The following is an 18,556-nucleotide window of genomic DNA, read 5'->3' as shown; positions in this document are numbered from 1 at the left end:
TGCAGCAATTAAAATGTGATAAATAATTTAAGGTAACTACTGTATGTGTTCATTTTTTGTCAATTTCTGGCTTTGGCACCCCGAGGGGGGGAGGGGGGGAGGGGGGGGGTAGTATCAGAAAAGACTATTATGTCAGCATAATCAGCACCATATGTATTTATTTATTTATTCATTACTTCCCAAAAGTAATATGAACTGGTTTCTGTCTCACATCAGAAATGAGGCTGAACTCAGAGGGACAGTCGGATGGCAGACATCTCTCCTGCCAGACTGCAGTCATGAGGGTGGGATGGCGAGGAGAGTACGAGGCCTTGTTAGGGTAAAGCCAGACAGGGTGGGAGCTTGTTTTTCCCCTTTCTGAGAGCACTCAGCTGCACATTATTTCCCACATGGTCCACAGGGAGACCCACTTTCTCTTCAGTGCCCAATCACAAACACAGAGCGGTGACTAACTCTGAGCTGAGGACGCCAAGGACCCGTGTGGTTAGCCTCATTTCAAAAGACCAGCGCCGGCGAGAGTCAGTAGGAAAGCAGCATGGGTTGAGGGGGGGGGGGGGGGGGGGGGGGCAGAAGTGGAGGCAATGAATGAAATATCGCTGAGAATAACATGAATTTTGAGAGGAATCAGGTGGACTTGTGCAACTTCATGAGGAGCAAACTTGATGAGCCAAAACTTTAAGGAGGACCAGCTTTTAGCGGTGTGAAAAAAACGATCCCTGTTGCATTGCGAGACCTTTGACCTTTATGCTCCTCACCGGCTGTTAAATGGGATTTCTTGGTTTTCTGATTTTGTAACTTGAGTGGTAAGAAGAAGCACTGGTTGACTTTTCCAGATGAAAAGTGACACTTCAGTGATTAGTGGTGGTAAAAGAGGGCATGAAACATTTGATTCACTTCAGTTTGACAGCGGGGGGGGGCAAGGGACAGACACAGAGTGACACATTCACGTCACTATGGCATCAGCTGCTTTTAGCTAGCATGGATAGCGATGACTCCCAGGGCAGTTTGGGGCACGAAAGGGTCGTACGAGGACGTATTTCCACCTGAGTCTATCCCTCCGACCATAAAAAGCCGGATGATAATGGAAGTCCAGAGCCTCTGTGTGAGACAGCTGCCGGCCTCGTGGGAGATTGTATCTTTTGTGGGATAAAATGGGCTGGTCTGTCGATGTTTGCATCGCACATGCTACCAGAGTTGAAGGAGGTAAGTGTACAAATACCCCTGGGTTTGGTCTACTTCATCACGGTTGAGGAAGGGCCACAGAATTTGACTGAACTGACCTTTCAGCTCCAAAAAGACACATTCAAGCTAGCTTTGAGCCGCTGAAGCATTTGCTTTGCAGACATTAAGTGCATTGTTGAAAACCCTGTATTAACATAATACATGAAAAGGAAACTACGTGATTATGTGTACTGAGCAAAAAGAAGTTCCTCTTTAAGTTGATGTGGTGATGGCCTGCTTGAACCTCTGAGCAACACATGATGTTATCTGCATTTAACTTCTTTTAGACTTCACATCAAACGATTCCGTTTGCCTTTTTCTAGACTTTGAACTCAAAGACTACTTTGTGGACCCAGTATTCCCTCTCCCACCACCACCCGCTGTTTTCATTTTGTTTCAGGTCAGTGGAAGTGACTTGGGGCAGGAATGCCAATGGTGTGCTCACAGTCAGCAGCTAGTGCTAATGGCTGTGCCACATGCATCAAACAGGGGGAAAAGCTGCTCTGTAAGTGACGGGGCAAAAATGTCACTGCGTACAACATTATGAGGAACATGGTCAGTGTCTATCAAGCATACACAGCTCAGAGGGAAAACAATTATAAAATCACAAGGCAAGACCACACTGATACTGTGGAAGCCATTTGAACAAATGTCAGCTGCAGTATTATGGTCATTTTGAAGCCTTATTAACATGTGGAAGTATTATATGTCTAAGGACAATGTACATTTTCACACAGCAGCTCTGTGCAATAAAAAAAAATAAGAAAACGAAACTGAGCTTTGATGGCAGTGATGCACTTTACTGTGAACATCCTGTATGAAGTAATCTATTTACAGTATGTCTGAAACAGATAATTAGGTCAGATAATCAAACATTAAAGCTGGATTACAAATATTTTTCATATTAACAACGGATCAAACAACGATGTGTAATGTGAAAGAGGTCACTCATAATAATGATCCCACAGAGAATTACCACCCAACTGTAGAGTTCCCCTCAGCTCTACCGAGCTTTTTACCGTCTTTTAGCTCGTTGTTTTTCTTTTCCTGCCCATAACTTCACCGCTTTGATTCACTCTCACCGCTCTCATCAGTGTTGTGTCTAGCCGCAGCAGGCAGCTGTTTTTAGCAACAAAAAAAAACACTGTACACTTCTTGTCCAACACCAAACAGCAAACAGACAAAGTTAGCGACTAGCTAAGAGCACCAAAGACCAAAACAGAGCTAAAAGGAGAGTGAATATTGGACAGATGAATGCTAATGTTGCTCCGCCTCTTCTGGAAGAAGCGACTGTTTGCTGTTTGCTAACATGTTTGCCATATCAACATTATGAGGTGATGCTATGTCACTGTTGTGTCTGCCTTGTTTCTGCTGCCCCCAAGTGGCCAGAAAAAACATCAGTTATTTCACATGAAAGCCACAGTGTTTCATGTTTCATGTAATCCTTCTGAAGGTAGGTTGCAGAAACATGCTGGTTTTAGGGAATCAATTGAAATGCTAATCAGCTGAACTCTTCCTTGTTTATCTACCCTTTACATTTGAAATACAGTATATACCATCAAAATAAGTTTCATAACAATTCACAATGTTCAACTTCAGGTTTTATTTCTTCATTCAGTGGGGATTTTTTTTTTGTTCATTCATCCTTAAAAACGCATTAAACTACAATAGACAGATAAACAATTAATGTTCGGGGTAAATAAACAAGTGGCTGACTGTGTTCTGCTGTCAAACTAACTATTAGAGGTTTTCTGTTTTTCATGATCTGTTTTAATCAAAGGCCGTTTTACCAGCAGACTTGCTTCTTCATTCAGATGATGAGGTGTTTGTTAACAGCATTTTTCAAGTCATCACCGCCCTTAAATTGCTTTCAGTTATCAACCGGTATTGTGTAATTGGGTATGGATGTGGGAAAGACTGAACACTGCAGGTCAGGTCATCTCGGGGGCAGCTGATCCGATGATGATGTCGGCTGTTCCTGCGGTCATCACACATAATGAAGTATGGAGATGTTCTATCAAAGCGAAATGTCCCCTTAACATCGACAGGTTTATCAGCTTCACATTCCCCCAATTCTATACTGTTGCATCCAATTAGCAACTTCATTACTGTATCCACTGGGCTGGAAAAATTACATTGTACTGCAGACATTGGTAATTTCACCATTCAGTGTATGCCTTGTCACAAACTATTACATAAAGGCAACTTTGGTCTCTGGTCCAAACATAAACAAAGGTGTATCCCCACCATCAAAATTCAAAACAGAGGACTGGACTCTGCTATCCCTCCCAAAGTCTTTTACGGAGGAACAAGAACTAAACAGACCAATATTTTCAAAGATTTCAGCCTGGAAACATGCAGATTTTCCATCTCAGTCTAACTTTGTATGTGTATATACAGTCCCTATAGTTGATATGTTCAACTTAGCTGGTTTTCAGACGTTGACCCCATGATTCCATTTATCCGTGTTGAGGAATGAATGTTAACTTTTATCGACCACGTCCATTCTCCAGTACATCCTCCCATCCGGTGGGCTTCTCTGACCAGTTTGCCTGTTTTCCTCTTAAACGCAGCATGGAGGAGACGGTGCGAACACTGCTACAGAACCAGGACTCATTGGAAGGGCCCAAGGTGGACCCCCTGGACCTCATGAAAGCATACAAGGTACAAGAGGGATCTCCGGTCACTACTTGCTATTATTTTGGTTTGAAAACGCCGATCTTTATGTTGTTTTTCATTTGTTCTCTCACCGTTTTGATTTGAATCAACTGAAATCTTGTCTGGAAAGCGAAAAAATTCCCCTGAATTGCCAAAAAGGTTGATAAAGTGAATTAGTAATAAAATATGTGCACAAATAAACAACAATCATCCAAATTGCAGATATAACACTTTAGAAAAACCAAGGGATGATTTACTATTAGATATACTATTGATCTAACCTTGGACTTTCACCTTTTGACAGTGTAACCTTACCCATAAATAGTTAACCCTAAAATTTAATAATGTCCCCACAATGTGGCTGTGAGACAGATTTCTGTCCCCACCACATGCAAGTCACAAATACTTTAGATTATCGGCTCTGATGTAGTTTATTATTTGTGCTGATGTGGATGAATGTGCCAAACATAGACCTAATGAACAAGATACCAAATGCAAATAAGGCTCATAATTCGTAATACTAATTAGTTAGAGCTCAACCTTATCAGTCTCACATCCTTCTTATGCTACCATTCCTTCATCCTCTTCTTTTGAATCAAGGGTTAGGGTTTGTAATATTTGGTTTGTGCACTTTACACTAATCATTAATGCAAAGTGCTAAATAATGCAACATCACATTACAGGCCAGTAAACACCAGGCAAACATCTCATCATCCAATCTCATGCAAGCATGTATGAAGATAAGTCCGAAAAAAAGACAATATTGGAGCACAAAATGTAAAACACTGACTGAAATGAAGTAAAGATAATAGATGAAGCATTATCACCACATGGAAACAAGTATGAATTTGGAAAAAGACAGCGATTCGTACCCAAAATAAAGAAAGTGAAATGATGAAGAATAGAAGTGAATTATGTCCCACAGTATAAAAGCACAATAAGCTCAATCTTTACAGTATATTAGGCTTTTTTAAGCATTAGAGTACCTCCACACAGCTGATTGTGATTATCCGCCTGGTTGAGGAGCAAAGCTGAAAGGACAATACATGCTGGTAATGTTGCATATCTACTAAATACTGGTGCAATACAGAGTCTGTTTATTTCTGTGTCTAGTTCGCATTTCCCCAAATATTTCTGTACATATACAACTGGGATAATAAATTACCATCAAAGACACATGAACCATTGGAAGGAAGGTCAGGGCTTCAGTTGAATCACTTTCTTACAAATGCTTATTCACAAGGACACACAAAACTCCCATCAGACCCCCTCCCATCGAGCTCAATACCGCTACCAGCTTTTGCCTCAAAAAGGCAAACGCTCTCAGCTTTAAAAACTGTAACAATAACTCATCTCGTGAATCTCTGGCATAGTCCTGCACTTAAGAATTCACAGTTGAACTGAGCAGACACAGAGCAGCACAAGCATCCCGCTGGAGTCCTTGTTCAGCCAACCTGTTACAGGAAAGTCCAACATTCACTGGTGTTTTAGCCACCATCTGCTCCGCCAACTCCTGAGGAGAACATGTATCTCCCTCCCAGAAAAACATTAGCAATGGGCATTTTCTCAAACACTTAAAACTGCCTATGATTATGTTTTCCTTACAAGTGACCTCTTTCAGTGCAAATGAAACTGTCCTCTCTAACTAGCGAAGACAGAAGTAGTGTGATGTTGTTAGATACAAAGCATACGACTCAGAACCATTTCTGCTTCGTCACTCTGCTGCGACAGAATAACCACTCACACCTCTACACACATCAGACTTGTTGCTTATAATTCTGTGTTCTCGTTATTCTCAGTAGTTTGAGGGCTGTAATTAACCCTACAGATCAGTGAACCACAGCAATAAGCTAAAAAAGGCTACAAGCTGCAAAAGCTGCAAAGTAAGGTGTTGATGCCCAGTGAGATCGACAGTACTGGCTGTCAGATTACAAGGGGTCACTTGATTCAATGATAAAAATAAAATGATGGCTTCAACTTTGAAGTGAAGCTAAATGGTGTTTTATTAAAGTTTTATTTATGCAGTAGTGGCAGCATTCAGTGTGTTGTTTATCACGATTTGTTCGTTTTTCATGTCTTTGTGACTTTAAGGCATGCATCTTTGATCCGCGCTCTCTGCCTTTCAGGACAAACTCCTGGAGGAAATGTGGAAGCAGCAGGACAGTCTGGAGGGTCCCACAGCCACAGCAGCAGAGATGCCAGCCTTGCTTGAGGCCGGCGGAGGGTCTGAGGAAAATTCAAAAGATAGCAATCCCCTGCTCGAGCGACTCAGAGCCCTGGAGGTAAAGTGGATTGCACGGTCCACTTCTTTCCCTTCCCCCAACTGTTCCCCATTTCCCCACCACTCTTCCTGCTCCCCATGTCCTTTCCTTTCTTCCCTGAGATGTCAGATTGATCGATATATTGAGAGTACCATATGCTTTTTATTAATTAAATGTATTTCACTTGATATCTAAAGAGACTTGGAATTTAGTGGGCAGCTCAAATACAGCACACGAGGGTGTTTTTCCACATCCTTGAACTGGTTACAGTCCTTATTTAGGAAGGATTGCAGGGTAGGTAGCGTTGTTAAAGACATGACATGGCATTTGTTCACCCCTAGCACTTTGACTCACACAGATCAATAAACTAATTACCATTTCTTTCTCACTTTTTGCTATAGCACAGGTCAGCAAATTGTGACCTCCGCGATGGTAAACAAAGTTTTTTCTTGCTGGCCTTCACCAAAACCTTTCGACATGTTGCAGAAATCTGCAGCAGACCTCTGTTCTATAGCTTCACGGTGCTATTTTTGTGGTATCAGAGTGGGCAGGTTAGGCTATTTTAAATCATAAGGGAAAGATGCTGAAAGATAATTCAAAAGCTGCCCAAGGTAACGACTTCCTCATGAACACTGGAACCTGTTCAAGTTGTTTGAAATAGATGGTCTTTATAGGAACTGTCATGTGTCATTCACAGCACCTGAGTCTGCGGAGCTTCGTTTGAAAATACCAGTGAGACGTTTAGATGACAAACAAGAACAATCGGTGTTTCATCATGCCTCTATCCATCTTTAGATATTACAGGAAATTAAACCCCATTACACTGAAGATCAGTCCTAGGGGTGAGAAGAAAAAAAAACCCAGCAGAAGACAAAGGAGTTATCCATATCCAGGAGGTGAAAATTAAAATGCTGACAGGGTAGTTAACATTTGCAGTCAGTGTTCCAGTGAATGTACAGTGTGCCTCTCTGTCACTCCTTCCCTGCTGAAAAAGTAATAGGACTTACCATCTGTTGAGGGGTCTCAGACAGCCATTATTTATTGCATTATATCTACTGCAAAGCATTGCCTAAAGATAAAATCCACCTAGAACAGAATTCACTTCGCTAATTCTGCATGTTTTACTGGGAGTGATGTGATTTTGTGATTTGTCATATTTGTTAACCTATTTTATGTTATATCACTGTCATCATTTACATTTTTAAACATTTGCCCAGTAGTGACGATCGTGCCAAGGAACAGAAATGTGTTGACCTGTAGAATTTATAATCACACTTTTACTACATTCTGATTTGACCTGATATCTGGTGCCTTTGCTGTAAACCTGGTGCTCTTTTACAACATATATATATAGAGAGAAAATAGTTCTTGGCTTTTCAGGAGTGAACTCATGCTTGCTGTTTGCATCCGCCAAACATCATAAAAACTGCAGTTCCAAAATTTAGAGCGTAATTATCCTCCAAATAGAAGTAAGACAAAGAATAATAATAGAAGTGACAAAATCTATTGATATTAACTTTTTGTTTTACATTTCTAAAGCTCAGTGTCCCATCGACACGGTTGTTATATTCCTGGAAGAGTGATACTCAATTTATATACAGATATTTACAGTGTGTTGATAACCTGAGGACATACAGACATGCATGTATAGTGCATGTATAGTACAAACAAGTATAATTTACATGCAAACTGGTGGCATTTCTGAATAGCCCAGGACCTTATTCTGAAAAAAACAATATATAGCCCAGTTAAGACATATAGTGACTCAGCTAAAAGCCTGTAAATAAAGAGAGAGAAACAAAGTGCATCAACTGCAAAGGCTTTAATGTTGCATCCTGATAACGCCACAAAAACTGTGTGCAAGTGCAAGTAATTACCAGCATGGATGCTTGCTGAATTATTGGAAATGATTGACCATCATTTCGGTGATATTCAATTTCCTGCGGTAACACTACGGTCTAGTACTTAAGAAAGCCTGCATAACCACTCTGTCATTAGTGATGATCTTTTAGAGTAAAGTGCTGCGTTAAATCACATACATTTTCTTGTCTACTTTGTTGACCCTAATGGATAATTCTGTGTGTATTTTGTGGCTTTCATGCCGTTGCCTCTTCATGGTGGCTGCCTTTATTTTATCCACATTTGTAATTAAACTTTAACGCTGAACTGGAGAAACATTACGGGCTTTTCCATTTAGTTGCAAACTACTTTCCAGTCATTATGGCACACTTGGGTACCTTCCATATAACCTAGCATGAAAAATGGAAAGACCACAAATACTAGTGAGAAGATAAATAATAAAAAATAAAATGCTTTTTGACTGAGGAGAAGTCACTGACTCCTCTCAGCTCCTCCAGCAGAAAGTAATATTCAGTGGAATCTGACAGTTAAGCCTCAAACACTGATTGATGCGATGCTCGCTGAAGATCAACCATGTTAACTGTGCATAAACAAGGATGAGGGAGCGTGGCGCTAAGCACACTGCCAAACATTTTCATCTTCGCAAGTGATTTGTTTTTACACTCTGGAACATTTTTGCAGATGTAACACATTTTGCAGCTGCAAAAAAACGGTTCTTTAATTTTTCTAAATGAAGATTTTAAGCCTGAATGTAATTTTCTATTGACATATGAAAAGCAATCTACTGTATAACGTGTTAATCATTTGAGCTCATTTGTAAATGTGATATATTGTCACATCCATAGCAAGTGTGAGCTCGTATAACACCCATTGTATAAGGCTCAAACGCGTAAAGTTCAAACTCATAACTTGGACTTCCCTGACCTTTGCACACACCGGCTGCCAGCCTTCAGGCTGATCTGTGGCCTTTTAAACACTTTCCTAAGAAAAGACTTGAGTCAAAACAATCCATACTCAGGTCGGTCTCAGGAGATGCATCAGTATCATTTCAGCAGCCAGCCATTGAACCTGGTTAAAAACCTGTGGTGGTGAGCTTTGGCGATCACTTTGGGGTTAGTTTGAAGACGATGTTGAGCCGCGTGAGGTGAGCACTTCTTTGCTGCCTCCCTGCTGCTCACCCCAGTGATTATCAGCCATGTCTGTGATTTTTCTGTGAACCTGTTGTTCAGAGGAGTTGCCCACAGCACTTAAGTGAAAACAAGCCATCTCAGGTTGCCTAGCCTTTAAGATTTACTGGATTAATCATTTCAGTAGAAAGTCGCCTCCTGAGTTCCCAGAATGGTTTGTGTTCCCTGCTGTGCAGAACCTCTGTCAGTAATTGAATTACACCTGGGGTGCCTCAAGTGAGCCTTCCAGACATGGAGGTCTGCAGGGCGTTTGGATGCCTGAAATTTAAAGTTTCATTCATTTAGAACCATCTTTCTCCAGCGAACCTGCAAATCCTACAGTGCTTCAGGGAGAGAGCCTCTTGATCTGTCTGTCTGTCTGTCTGTCTGTCTGTCATCCAAAGCTCACATGTATCGTAATGCACAACCTCACTAATACGTTTTTCAAAATACGATTTGGATATTGACACGGCAGCGTAGTCAAAGGTAATTACCATAATTCATGCAGTTTATCTGTCTGTGTTTTGACCGTACAGGCGGAGAACTCTGCTCTGTCGATGGAAAACGACAACCAGAGGAAGCAGTATGAACGCTGTCTGGATGAGGTGAGTGTTGCTGTTGTTCACGGCACGTTCAAGAACAAACGTGTCCTGTTAAGCACAGTGTGTATCTTTACTGCTCCCAGTCCCACAATGACTTTTCATGCCGAAATAACATTCATTTGATATTGTATTGGAAATGATCCGCATACGTTCTGGTGGTATCAGTACTGATTTACGTTTTGTGCCAGACTACTTGTCTATATGACTGAATTAAACAAACAAGGTCCAACTTCTTCAGAGCTTTTGCGGGGCTGGTAGGTGCATGTCCAACCCAACCAGTCCAGGCACCATATAAATAAAGCTACCTCCAGTTTTTATGCTAAGCTAGGCTAACCTGACCTCGGCTCCATACTTAGGGTTAGAGAGTGATTTTTCTCCCCTCACTTTTGAAAGGAAAGTGGATGAGCACATTTCCCTAAATGTTGAACTGTGCCAGACGAAGCAATCTGGTGGTCGGGACTCGGACAAGCTGAGACGACTCTCAGCGTCTGCAGCAAAGAGACGAACATGCACACTCACTATTATCTGTAGCGTCAGTGAAGTCCGTAGAGGAAAGCCAGGAGAAGGGAACATCTCTAATTGAAGCGGACAGCCAACAGCGCCCTGGGGGATGTGAGAATGAGTAACTGCAGGGGCGAGCCTCGCCGCTCAGGAGGCTCCCAGCTCCTGCATGTGGGTCGTGTGCCTGCACTCCTTCCCGCTTCTTTTCTGCCTGACAACACTTTGATTGTCTCTCCATCTCTTTCCCTGTCTGTCCTTCATCTCTCTCCAGCCAGGAAGACTGCTCCACTTTATTTTTTTTTTTTCATGCAGGCTTCACTAATGGGCTTGTTACCATGGAGATTGCTGCCCATGAGAATTTAACATATTCTAGTTGAGGACAGAAATTTCAGAGTTTCTGCTGTGGGATTCATTTCTCTTCTGCTGCTTTTCAGTCTTATTATGCACGTTAATTTTTTTTTTTGGGGGGGTGAAGCATTCAGAGGGCTTCCTGTCATGGTCTGAATGAGCCGAGGCGAGTCGTTTTGATAGATAGATGAAAGAGGTGGAGGGAAATCATTTTGCGGGCCACAAAAGTGGAAACATAGTTATTATCCTGGGTAAAGGTATAATGCAGGCTTCTGCTTTAGAAATCAAAATAAGCAGGAAAGCAGGCGTTTCGGATTGTGCTGTTTTATATTCACAATAAAAACAAAACAAAACTTCTTCAGAAGAGAAAAGTTAGATCAAGGCGAGCAACTAAACTGTGCAGGGACAAAAAGAAACATTCTCTTAAAAAAGACTTTTGTTAGACTGTATTTTGGTTTATTTATGTGCTGAGGATAAAGTTAGATATACTAACTGCAGGCAGCTGCTGTATGATTTCACTAAATCCGACTCTGTGATGCAACATGCTGTCAATTTGTCCTCACAGCATCTTACATGCCTCTAGATTCTCTCTGATGGTGTTTGTACTGGGTCATTTTCATTTACAGTCTCTCTGCATCTCAAAGCTGCACAGAAAGTTCTGAAATCCACTCTATAAAATAATGACCACACTCATAATGTATTTTTTTTGTATTATAATGTATTTGTGTGTCTCTTCAAGGTGGCTAACCAGGTGGTCCAGGCCCTCCTCACGCAGAAGGTTCGTCTCTGTCTCCGCTGTTATTGACGCATCATTAATCACTGATGAGTGACTGTATGTCACTAACATGAAGAGGGATTAACAGCACATGTCCTACCTCATGACCTTCGAAAGTAAAAGACAATCTGAAATCTGTTGTAGCATTTTAGCGTCACAACCACATCAATTCCTACTCTTTAATACAAGGTATAGTCAACAGACGTGGACTCGAGTCAGACTGGAGTCGTGGACCTGATCCCTTTTGACTTGACTTGACTTAAACAAAAAGTCACTCACTTATAAAGATATTATATAGAATAAATTGATTGTTTGTATTGTCTGTTAGGACCCCCTCGAAAACGAGATGGTTCATCCTAATGAATAAACTTTTATCATCATCATAAATGAATGTGAGAGTAACATTTAAACATTCAATATGGGATCAACAGCTTACTGAGCAGTATGGACACTGTAGTGGGGACAGACACATTCTGGCAAAACGTACTTATATCAAAATAAAAGTCTTCCACTGTTGGTTGTAAGCATTTGGATCCTGCAATGCAAAGAACTACGACAGCCATCAGATACATGTGGTGGAGTTCAAGTATGAAATCCCTCATGTCTGCATGAATACAGCATTGTGTCCTGTTCCTGTTAAATTAGCATCTGATACATGTGTAGTTCTCTAAAATATCCCCCTCAGTCACGGTTAACTGTACATTTCTCTCCTCTCTGCGGGGTTTCTAGGACTTGAAAGAGGAATGTGTGAAGCTGCGGACGCGTGTGTTTGACTTGGAGCAGCAAAACCGCATACTGAGTGTGCTGTTCCAACAACGTGTCAAAATGTCCACCATTCCTGTCTCCCAGGTAGGAACACATGGCGCAATGGATCCAAACAGACCCTGACAGTCCTACCCTGCTTTAAGGCTGGTTGAATTTTACATGAGCAGAGCTTTACTTCTAAAGGTTGCCAACTTGAAAAAGAGAGAGAAATCTACCCCGGATGCAATTTTATTTAAATTGGTAGGATGTACAGATTAAATGCTTGAATTTATGATTGGGAATTGACTTATTTGGGCCTTATATTCTTCCATTCTTAACTGGTGTAGCAGTGTAGCATGCTCGAGTGCACTGTAGGTCATCAAACAAGCATTACCATCCCTTCCTGCTCTCTTCTTTTATGCTAATCGTGTCAGGATTTGGCCTAATAGTGAGTCAAACCTCTAATCCAGCTGTAGCAGGAAAGTGACAGTGCAGAAATCAGAGACAGAGCTAATTGGAATGCTCTCAACCGTAGGGCGTTAGGGATAATTGGTTAAACCCTTGGCCTTCTTGTAGTATTGTTATTCATCATGACAATTGATTGTTCCGTCGTTGAGCTTCATCACTAACTACACTGCTTTAAAGCTGCACTAATCAATATTTAACACAAAGAAATGTATTAGACGACTGTGTGTACTTGGAGTGACAAGCCCACAGAGAATTATCACGTCTCTTGTAGCATTTTAGCATATTTTAGCTCATTGTTTTCTGGCTTGCAAACTTCGCTCTTATTAGCACTGTTTCCAACCACAACAGGCATCTAAAAGCTCTAAAATATTTGCTTTTTTATTATCTGTTGCCTAAATTGCAACAACATTTAAAGGGTAGTCAGTTTTGGTTGCCATATATGTCACCAAGGCAGGTGAGTTAATTCAACACTGAAAAGAGAAAAAAAAACAGAGTCAGAAAAGTCAGAACAAGGAAGTCGCCTTCTGTTGTCTCTCCATATTTTATTGTTAACCATTTCACTGACGCTCATGTATCTTTTAAAGTGCTCATGTTTCTCCTTTCAGCAGGTCATGGTAAACTAACAAACAGCAGTTATGTGTTTTTTCCCCTCCCTCTTTCCTTTTCCTTTGCAACAACAGCGATATTCAGTATGACAACACCCTGTAAAGATGAATTTTCTTTTAACCTTTTCCTCCGGCAGTCCTTTGATCCACAGGTCTGTTTACTTAACCTTGCTGGCGGGCTGAAATTTGGCTGCTTTGATCAGCGTCTAACAATAATGAGGCAGCGCCGCTGTCATGGCTGCACTGCGCTGCCTGGATGGACACATTTTCAATCCATTTAGATCTGAAGTGGGTTAAAAATGTGAACGGTCATACTTTCATAATACCAGTAGATTTGTTTTGGTATGGAAGAGTTACTTTCCAATACATACATATATATATATATATATATATATATATATATATATATATATATATGTATGCATAATTCATCACAGTCTCTAAAGATTTAGCACGGAAGAATCTCTCAGAATTTGAATTCATTTTGGTTTGATTTTATAAAACAGAGAAGCTATATAGCAAACAATAAGACACTTGTTCTGCAGATCCCTGCAACAGAGATGTGTTTGTCTCTTTTAGTGAAACTTCACTGCATGAATCTAAAGGCAACTGGCCAGCTGTACCATGAATAATTGATGATGGATGATACTTCTGATGGACAGATGATTCTTTTTGCATTCTGAGCTGAATATTGAAAGAAACCCCGCTCCTGAAACGGATGGTGGAGCCCAGCTTTTCCAAAAAGGTGTTAGCTGTAATTGACAGAAACATTGGGTTATTGAACTGCAAAGAGGATCTCTCACTATCACTGCACCAGCAGGAAACACGTGACACACTTCAAGTATGTGTGTGTGTGTGCTGTGCAACTGAATAGCCTGTAAGTACTGGTGCAGTGTGCTACTTGTCCACATGCCTTCATTATTTCTGGTCGGTTGCAGGGATGTAGTCCCAGGTGTTGAATCTGGTCTCAATATAGTTTCTCGTTTCGTGGAGTAGGCCTTCACTCCTCTTAGCTTTGGTGTTTTATTTTCTCTATTTTGCAAGTAGCCACAGAGACGGATGAGGAGTACCAGAGGCAGGAAAGTCAACCACCGAGTTATCTCAAGGAGCAAGGTCTTCATACATTTGTCTTTATCCATGCTAGATACCTGCGAGAACTTGCAGATTCTCTTGCAACTAAAATCAACCGTGCTACATTTGAATGGAAATTGTTGGTCAAAGCAAAGAGATACACATTTTCTCCAATGACCACAGGGCTACGCAACGGCAAGACACATTACATTTTCATTATGGTTCGATTGTTTTTGTACTGCAGTGCTCTTCACCTTCACATTCTGTACACGCTTCAATGCTGGAAATTGATATCATTGCCCGCAAATTGTTGCCAACATCCTGTTTCCCTGGAGAAATACCTGTGGGAAGCCGGGATTGTGTGTTCACATACAAAGACGCCTCCTCCAAACCAAATGATGGTAATAACTGGATCAACTAGTCAGTGGCAGGTTTCAGCTGGCAGCCGACAGACCAACTGTGTGTTTAAATAATGTTCAGAATCAATTCAGCGTTGCCAACTCTAATGCTTTTGGCGTCACACACCTCCTTTGAGGCATTGTCTCAAACTCTTTTCTTCAGCACTGAAATCGTCCCATAAACATTATAGAGTGGCTTTGGTTGGCTGAAGCGCACACAATCCCAAACACCCTCGCGTATGTTGAGTTTTGCCTCTTTCTCTCTTTTCTCCACAATTTTTTGTTTATTATGCAGCTTGAAATGTCCATTGAAATGTCAGTTTTAATGCGATAAAGGCTAAAAGGGCCAGATTAATGTCGTTCAATGACTGTAATTCAAGGTGTTGCAGAGAGACTTTGGCTGTCTGAGAAAACCTTTTTATACTTTAAAATGAATCCAAGTATCCAAGGGTACATGTTAGAGTTTTTTGTGAAGTGAAGTTAGATTGACAGCTTACATACAAATGCAAAATGTAGTGTATCTGGCCAATAAAATGTTTGATTTTCACGTGTTAAAGTTGGATCTGTATTGACTCTCTTTGTACGCCTTGGCCACAACTTAAACTTAGATCTATAATTGGTCTTGACCAGAGGCGCTGGCAGAATTTCAGCCAGAACTTTTCTAAGCTACCCAAATTGTAATGAAACGAGCCTTGTCTCTCTTGCAGAGTTATGATCATTATGCAGAAGGCCGGGAAGAAGTTTCAAGTTGCTTTGTTTCTAAAGGTCTGTTTGGATTGTCAGGGCTGTCAGCATGATTCCTCTCCTCTGACAAACTCAAGCTATCTGTATTCAGGGAACCAGTTTGACTCCACAGACAGAATTAGCAATGAACAAAAGTCTTGACTAAACTGTATGAACACTGCTATTGATATTCCTTTTTCCAGCTTCATGGAAATCATCATGGAAAGTGTAGGAATTCCCATACCAGGTCATTAAGTATGCTGCGGGCAGAGCAGGAAATGCTGTCCTTCATCTTTAACCTTTTCTGTAAAGGTCAAACTTGACTGTCTTTGTAGGAGAAGTGCATGTATCAGTGCAGAAATGCTCAGCTGCTTCTGCTGGAAAGAAACATCGTACCTGCTGACATTCATTTACTGTTGATTTAACATTTTCTATTGTTTGTCTCGTTGTTTCTTGAAACAATATGTATATATATACATATATATATATATATATATATATATATGTATATATATATATATTTTGTGACAGAATATCCAGTGGTGGTATAGAATTTATGTTTTTATGACTTGAGTTTGAGTCCCAACATGTATCGTGTGGTCACGTTTCTGGTACTGGTCTTTTTAAAATAGTTTGAGTCGATTCTGATATAAAAATATTGCTTAGTGATGAATTAACTATATATGCTATATAATTTTTCAGATAAACTGTATTTTATATAATTATGTAGCATGAGCTTAAATACATATTGGTACAATATGAAGTAGAGGGATGCCCCTCAGCTTTGGCTATCAGAAATAATCAATATTTAAACTAAATAACAGAATTTAATTCACATTAAATTCACCTCGGGGCCCCACCCATAGGAAAGGGAAGAGTTCTTGACTTGTGTACAGCAACTGTAATCCTTCATGCATACAAACCACATAATAATCAAGCTCTTAATTAATGAAAGGTTTATTGACTAATCACTACACACACGACTATAACTACTAAACATCCAAATGAATGAATGCTCAGATGCACTCGGTCCCACATGGCGTTTGAATCGGCTGCTTCTCTCTCTCTCTCAGCAGGCAGCAGGATGATAATATCTTCACACTCGCTCACTTGGCTGGTTGTACTGAATTCAAAGTTTGCTGTGTTGGAACACAGATGCTGAACAAGCTCCTTTCAGAAAGTTCTTGCTTTCAAAGTTGGCTGGATGCCGGCCGTCATCCTGAGCTACGCAGAGCGCATTGAAGGCCGGCATCCAGCATCGGCAAATGGTCAGGCACGAAACGGAGACCTTTGTTTTGTAGTCTTCTGTAAAATGTCTGATGTCAACAGCACAAACTTCACCCACCCTACATCTGTTCTGTCGATGTATTATTTTCTGCTGATGTCGATTACGCTACCACACTCAGTAAAATAGTCATTATCAATCTCTTGAAATCTTACTGGATAATTTCACCAGGCAAGATGGATCTTTACAGCAGAAAAAATGTTAATAACAAAACATCGCTGGCAGCATGAGAAAAAAAAAGCTGCCAAATGCTGCCTTTGGTTCACTAATGCAGCATTCCCAGTTATCCAGGAGGCTACATTAGTAGTGTAAGATAATTATCTCATGCCTAAAGCTTGAATATTAACTACAGTTGTTATATTTGTCTCCAGTTAAGTCACAAACAAAGGTTTTGAGAACAAGCCTCGCATTTAAATCATTGATTTCAAAGTTTGGGGTACTTTGATTGTTGAAAAGTTACAGATGTGACTTCCTGCTGTGACCACCTGCTGTGCAGCTAAACAACATTTGTGTTTGTGGTTATGACTAAATGATGAATTCACTGAAGGCCAGGAGTTTTTAGGCAGGTTAGGGAACTTGTAGGTAAGATGATGATTTGTTCATATGGCAACATTGGTACACAACATGTTGAATTAAAACGGTATTAATTGATGTATTTGGCTGCTGAAAATGCAACTTTTACATATCATCACCTCATTATAAACATGCTTACGGTTACAAAATGTTTTCCTTATCCAGCAGACATTAGCATTCACTTGGACTTTGTGTTTTTTGTCCACCTGACAAACGTAAGTCTCTTCCTCCTCTTTCCTTCAAGCTTTGTTTTGGTCTCCACCAACTCCTTTGGGTTCAACAGCACCTTTTACATTACACTACGAGTGATTTGACTCATAGTTGATATGGAAATATTGATCGCTTTAAAGCAACTATATGTGGATTTTTTGTTTTTTTGTTTGAAACTATCACCGAACGGCAGCAGAATACATTTTCAAATTCTATAGTGGGTTTAATGTTCTTTTAGAGAGACTGCTTTTAATTCCCTTTTTGAGTTTGTTCAGTAAATATCAGGAATATCATGGTGAGGTCATTGTTCCTCACGAGACCCTGGGCTGCTCACCTGTCTGAGTGTTGAGCCTGGCAACTGAGATCAGATGAGCAGTGTGATTACTGCGTCAAGAGATCATGGCCTTTGTACTTGGGAGCAAAGAGGCCAAAATCCATTAGGCTCAACACTCTGTTACAACTGCAGAGAGCACTCGAAAAAAATGAAACACGGGTCATTTCATTGTCCCCATCAGCGATCAGTGATGGAGGGTTTTGAGATTGAGACATAATACTCTGGTTCTGTATCAATTTGCTGGATAACACAGAAGTAATTATGTATGAATTATTGAAATGGAAAATTTGTTTTTCACTGCCAGTTATGCTTGTTAGGTTCCTTAATCACTGTGACTGCACACCTGTTTCCCACTCGCGCTGACTGACTTCGAGCGAGGTTACAAGCGAGGTGTCGTGCATTGCATTACGTGACAAAAGATAAAAACAGAGACAGAGAGTGGGACCGACTCTAGTTGTTTCCAGCCTGTCTAGACTTTTGCTGAGGGAATGTGTACTTACACAGAAATAGACAGAACAGTTCAGAACAAGGACAACAAATAAAGGTGAAATAATAGACAGAACTATTATGTACACAAGAATGTGAATATAATCGGTGTGTATATATAAATATATATAAAAACACCAATTTCCAACAACAAATTAAAATGTCTATATACAAGTTTTCAAGGGCCCACTTATAGGATACCATAAACAATGTGTTTTAAGTGAGCATGTAACTAGCTTACTCCCTGCTGTAGCGCTAACGTTACTT

At 40.6% G+C, this 18,556-nt stretch overlaps 1 protein-coding gene across 1 annotated transcript in view; it reads left to right on the top strand.

Annotated features, from left to right (window-relative positions):
* The window catches only part of LOC139292360 (nck-associated protein 5-like), a 53,222-nt gene that overhangs the window by 15,133 nt on the left and 19,533 nt on the right, over positions 1-18,556 (top strand). Inside the window, exons 3-7 of the mRNA XM_070914684.1 lie at positions 3,795-3,885; positions 6,006-6,161; positions 9,703-9,771; positions 11,357-11,395; positions 12,122-12,241. Coding sequence (XP_070770785.1) covers positions 3,795-3,885; positions 6,006-6,161; positions 9,703-9,771; positions 11,357-11,395; positions 12,122-12,241 — 475 coding nt within the window. The remainder of the gene's footprint in view (positions 1-3,794; positions 3,886-6,005; positions 6,162-9,702; positions 9,772-11,356; positions 11,396-12,121; positions 12,242-18,556) is intronic.

The sequence above is a fragment of the Enoplosus armatus genome, chromosome 11 (assembly GCF_043641665.1).
Source record: "Enoplosus armatus isolate fEnoArm2 chromosome 11, fEnoArm2.hap1, whole genome shotgun sequence".
Taxonomy (NCBI): domain Eukaryota; kingdom Metazoa; phylum Chordata; class Actinopteri; order Centrarchiformes; family Enoplosidae; genus Enoplosus; species Enoplosus armatus.
Note: the sequence above shows the minus strand (reverse complement) of the source record. Positions and strands in the feature narration are given on the sequence as shown.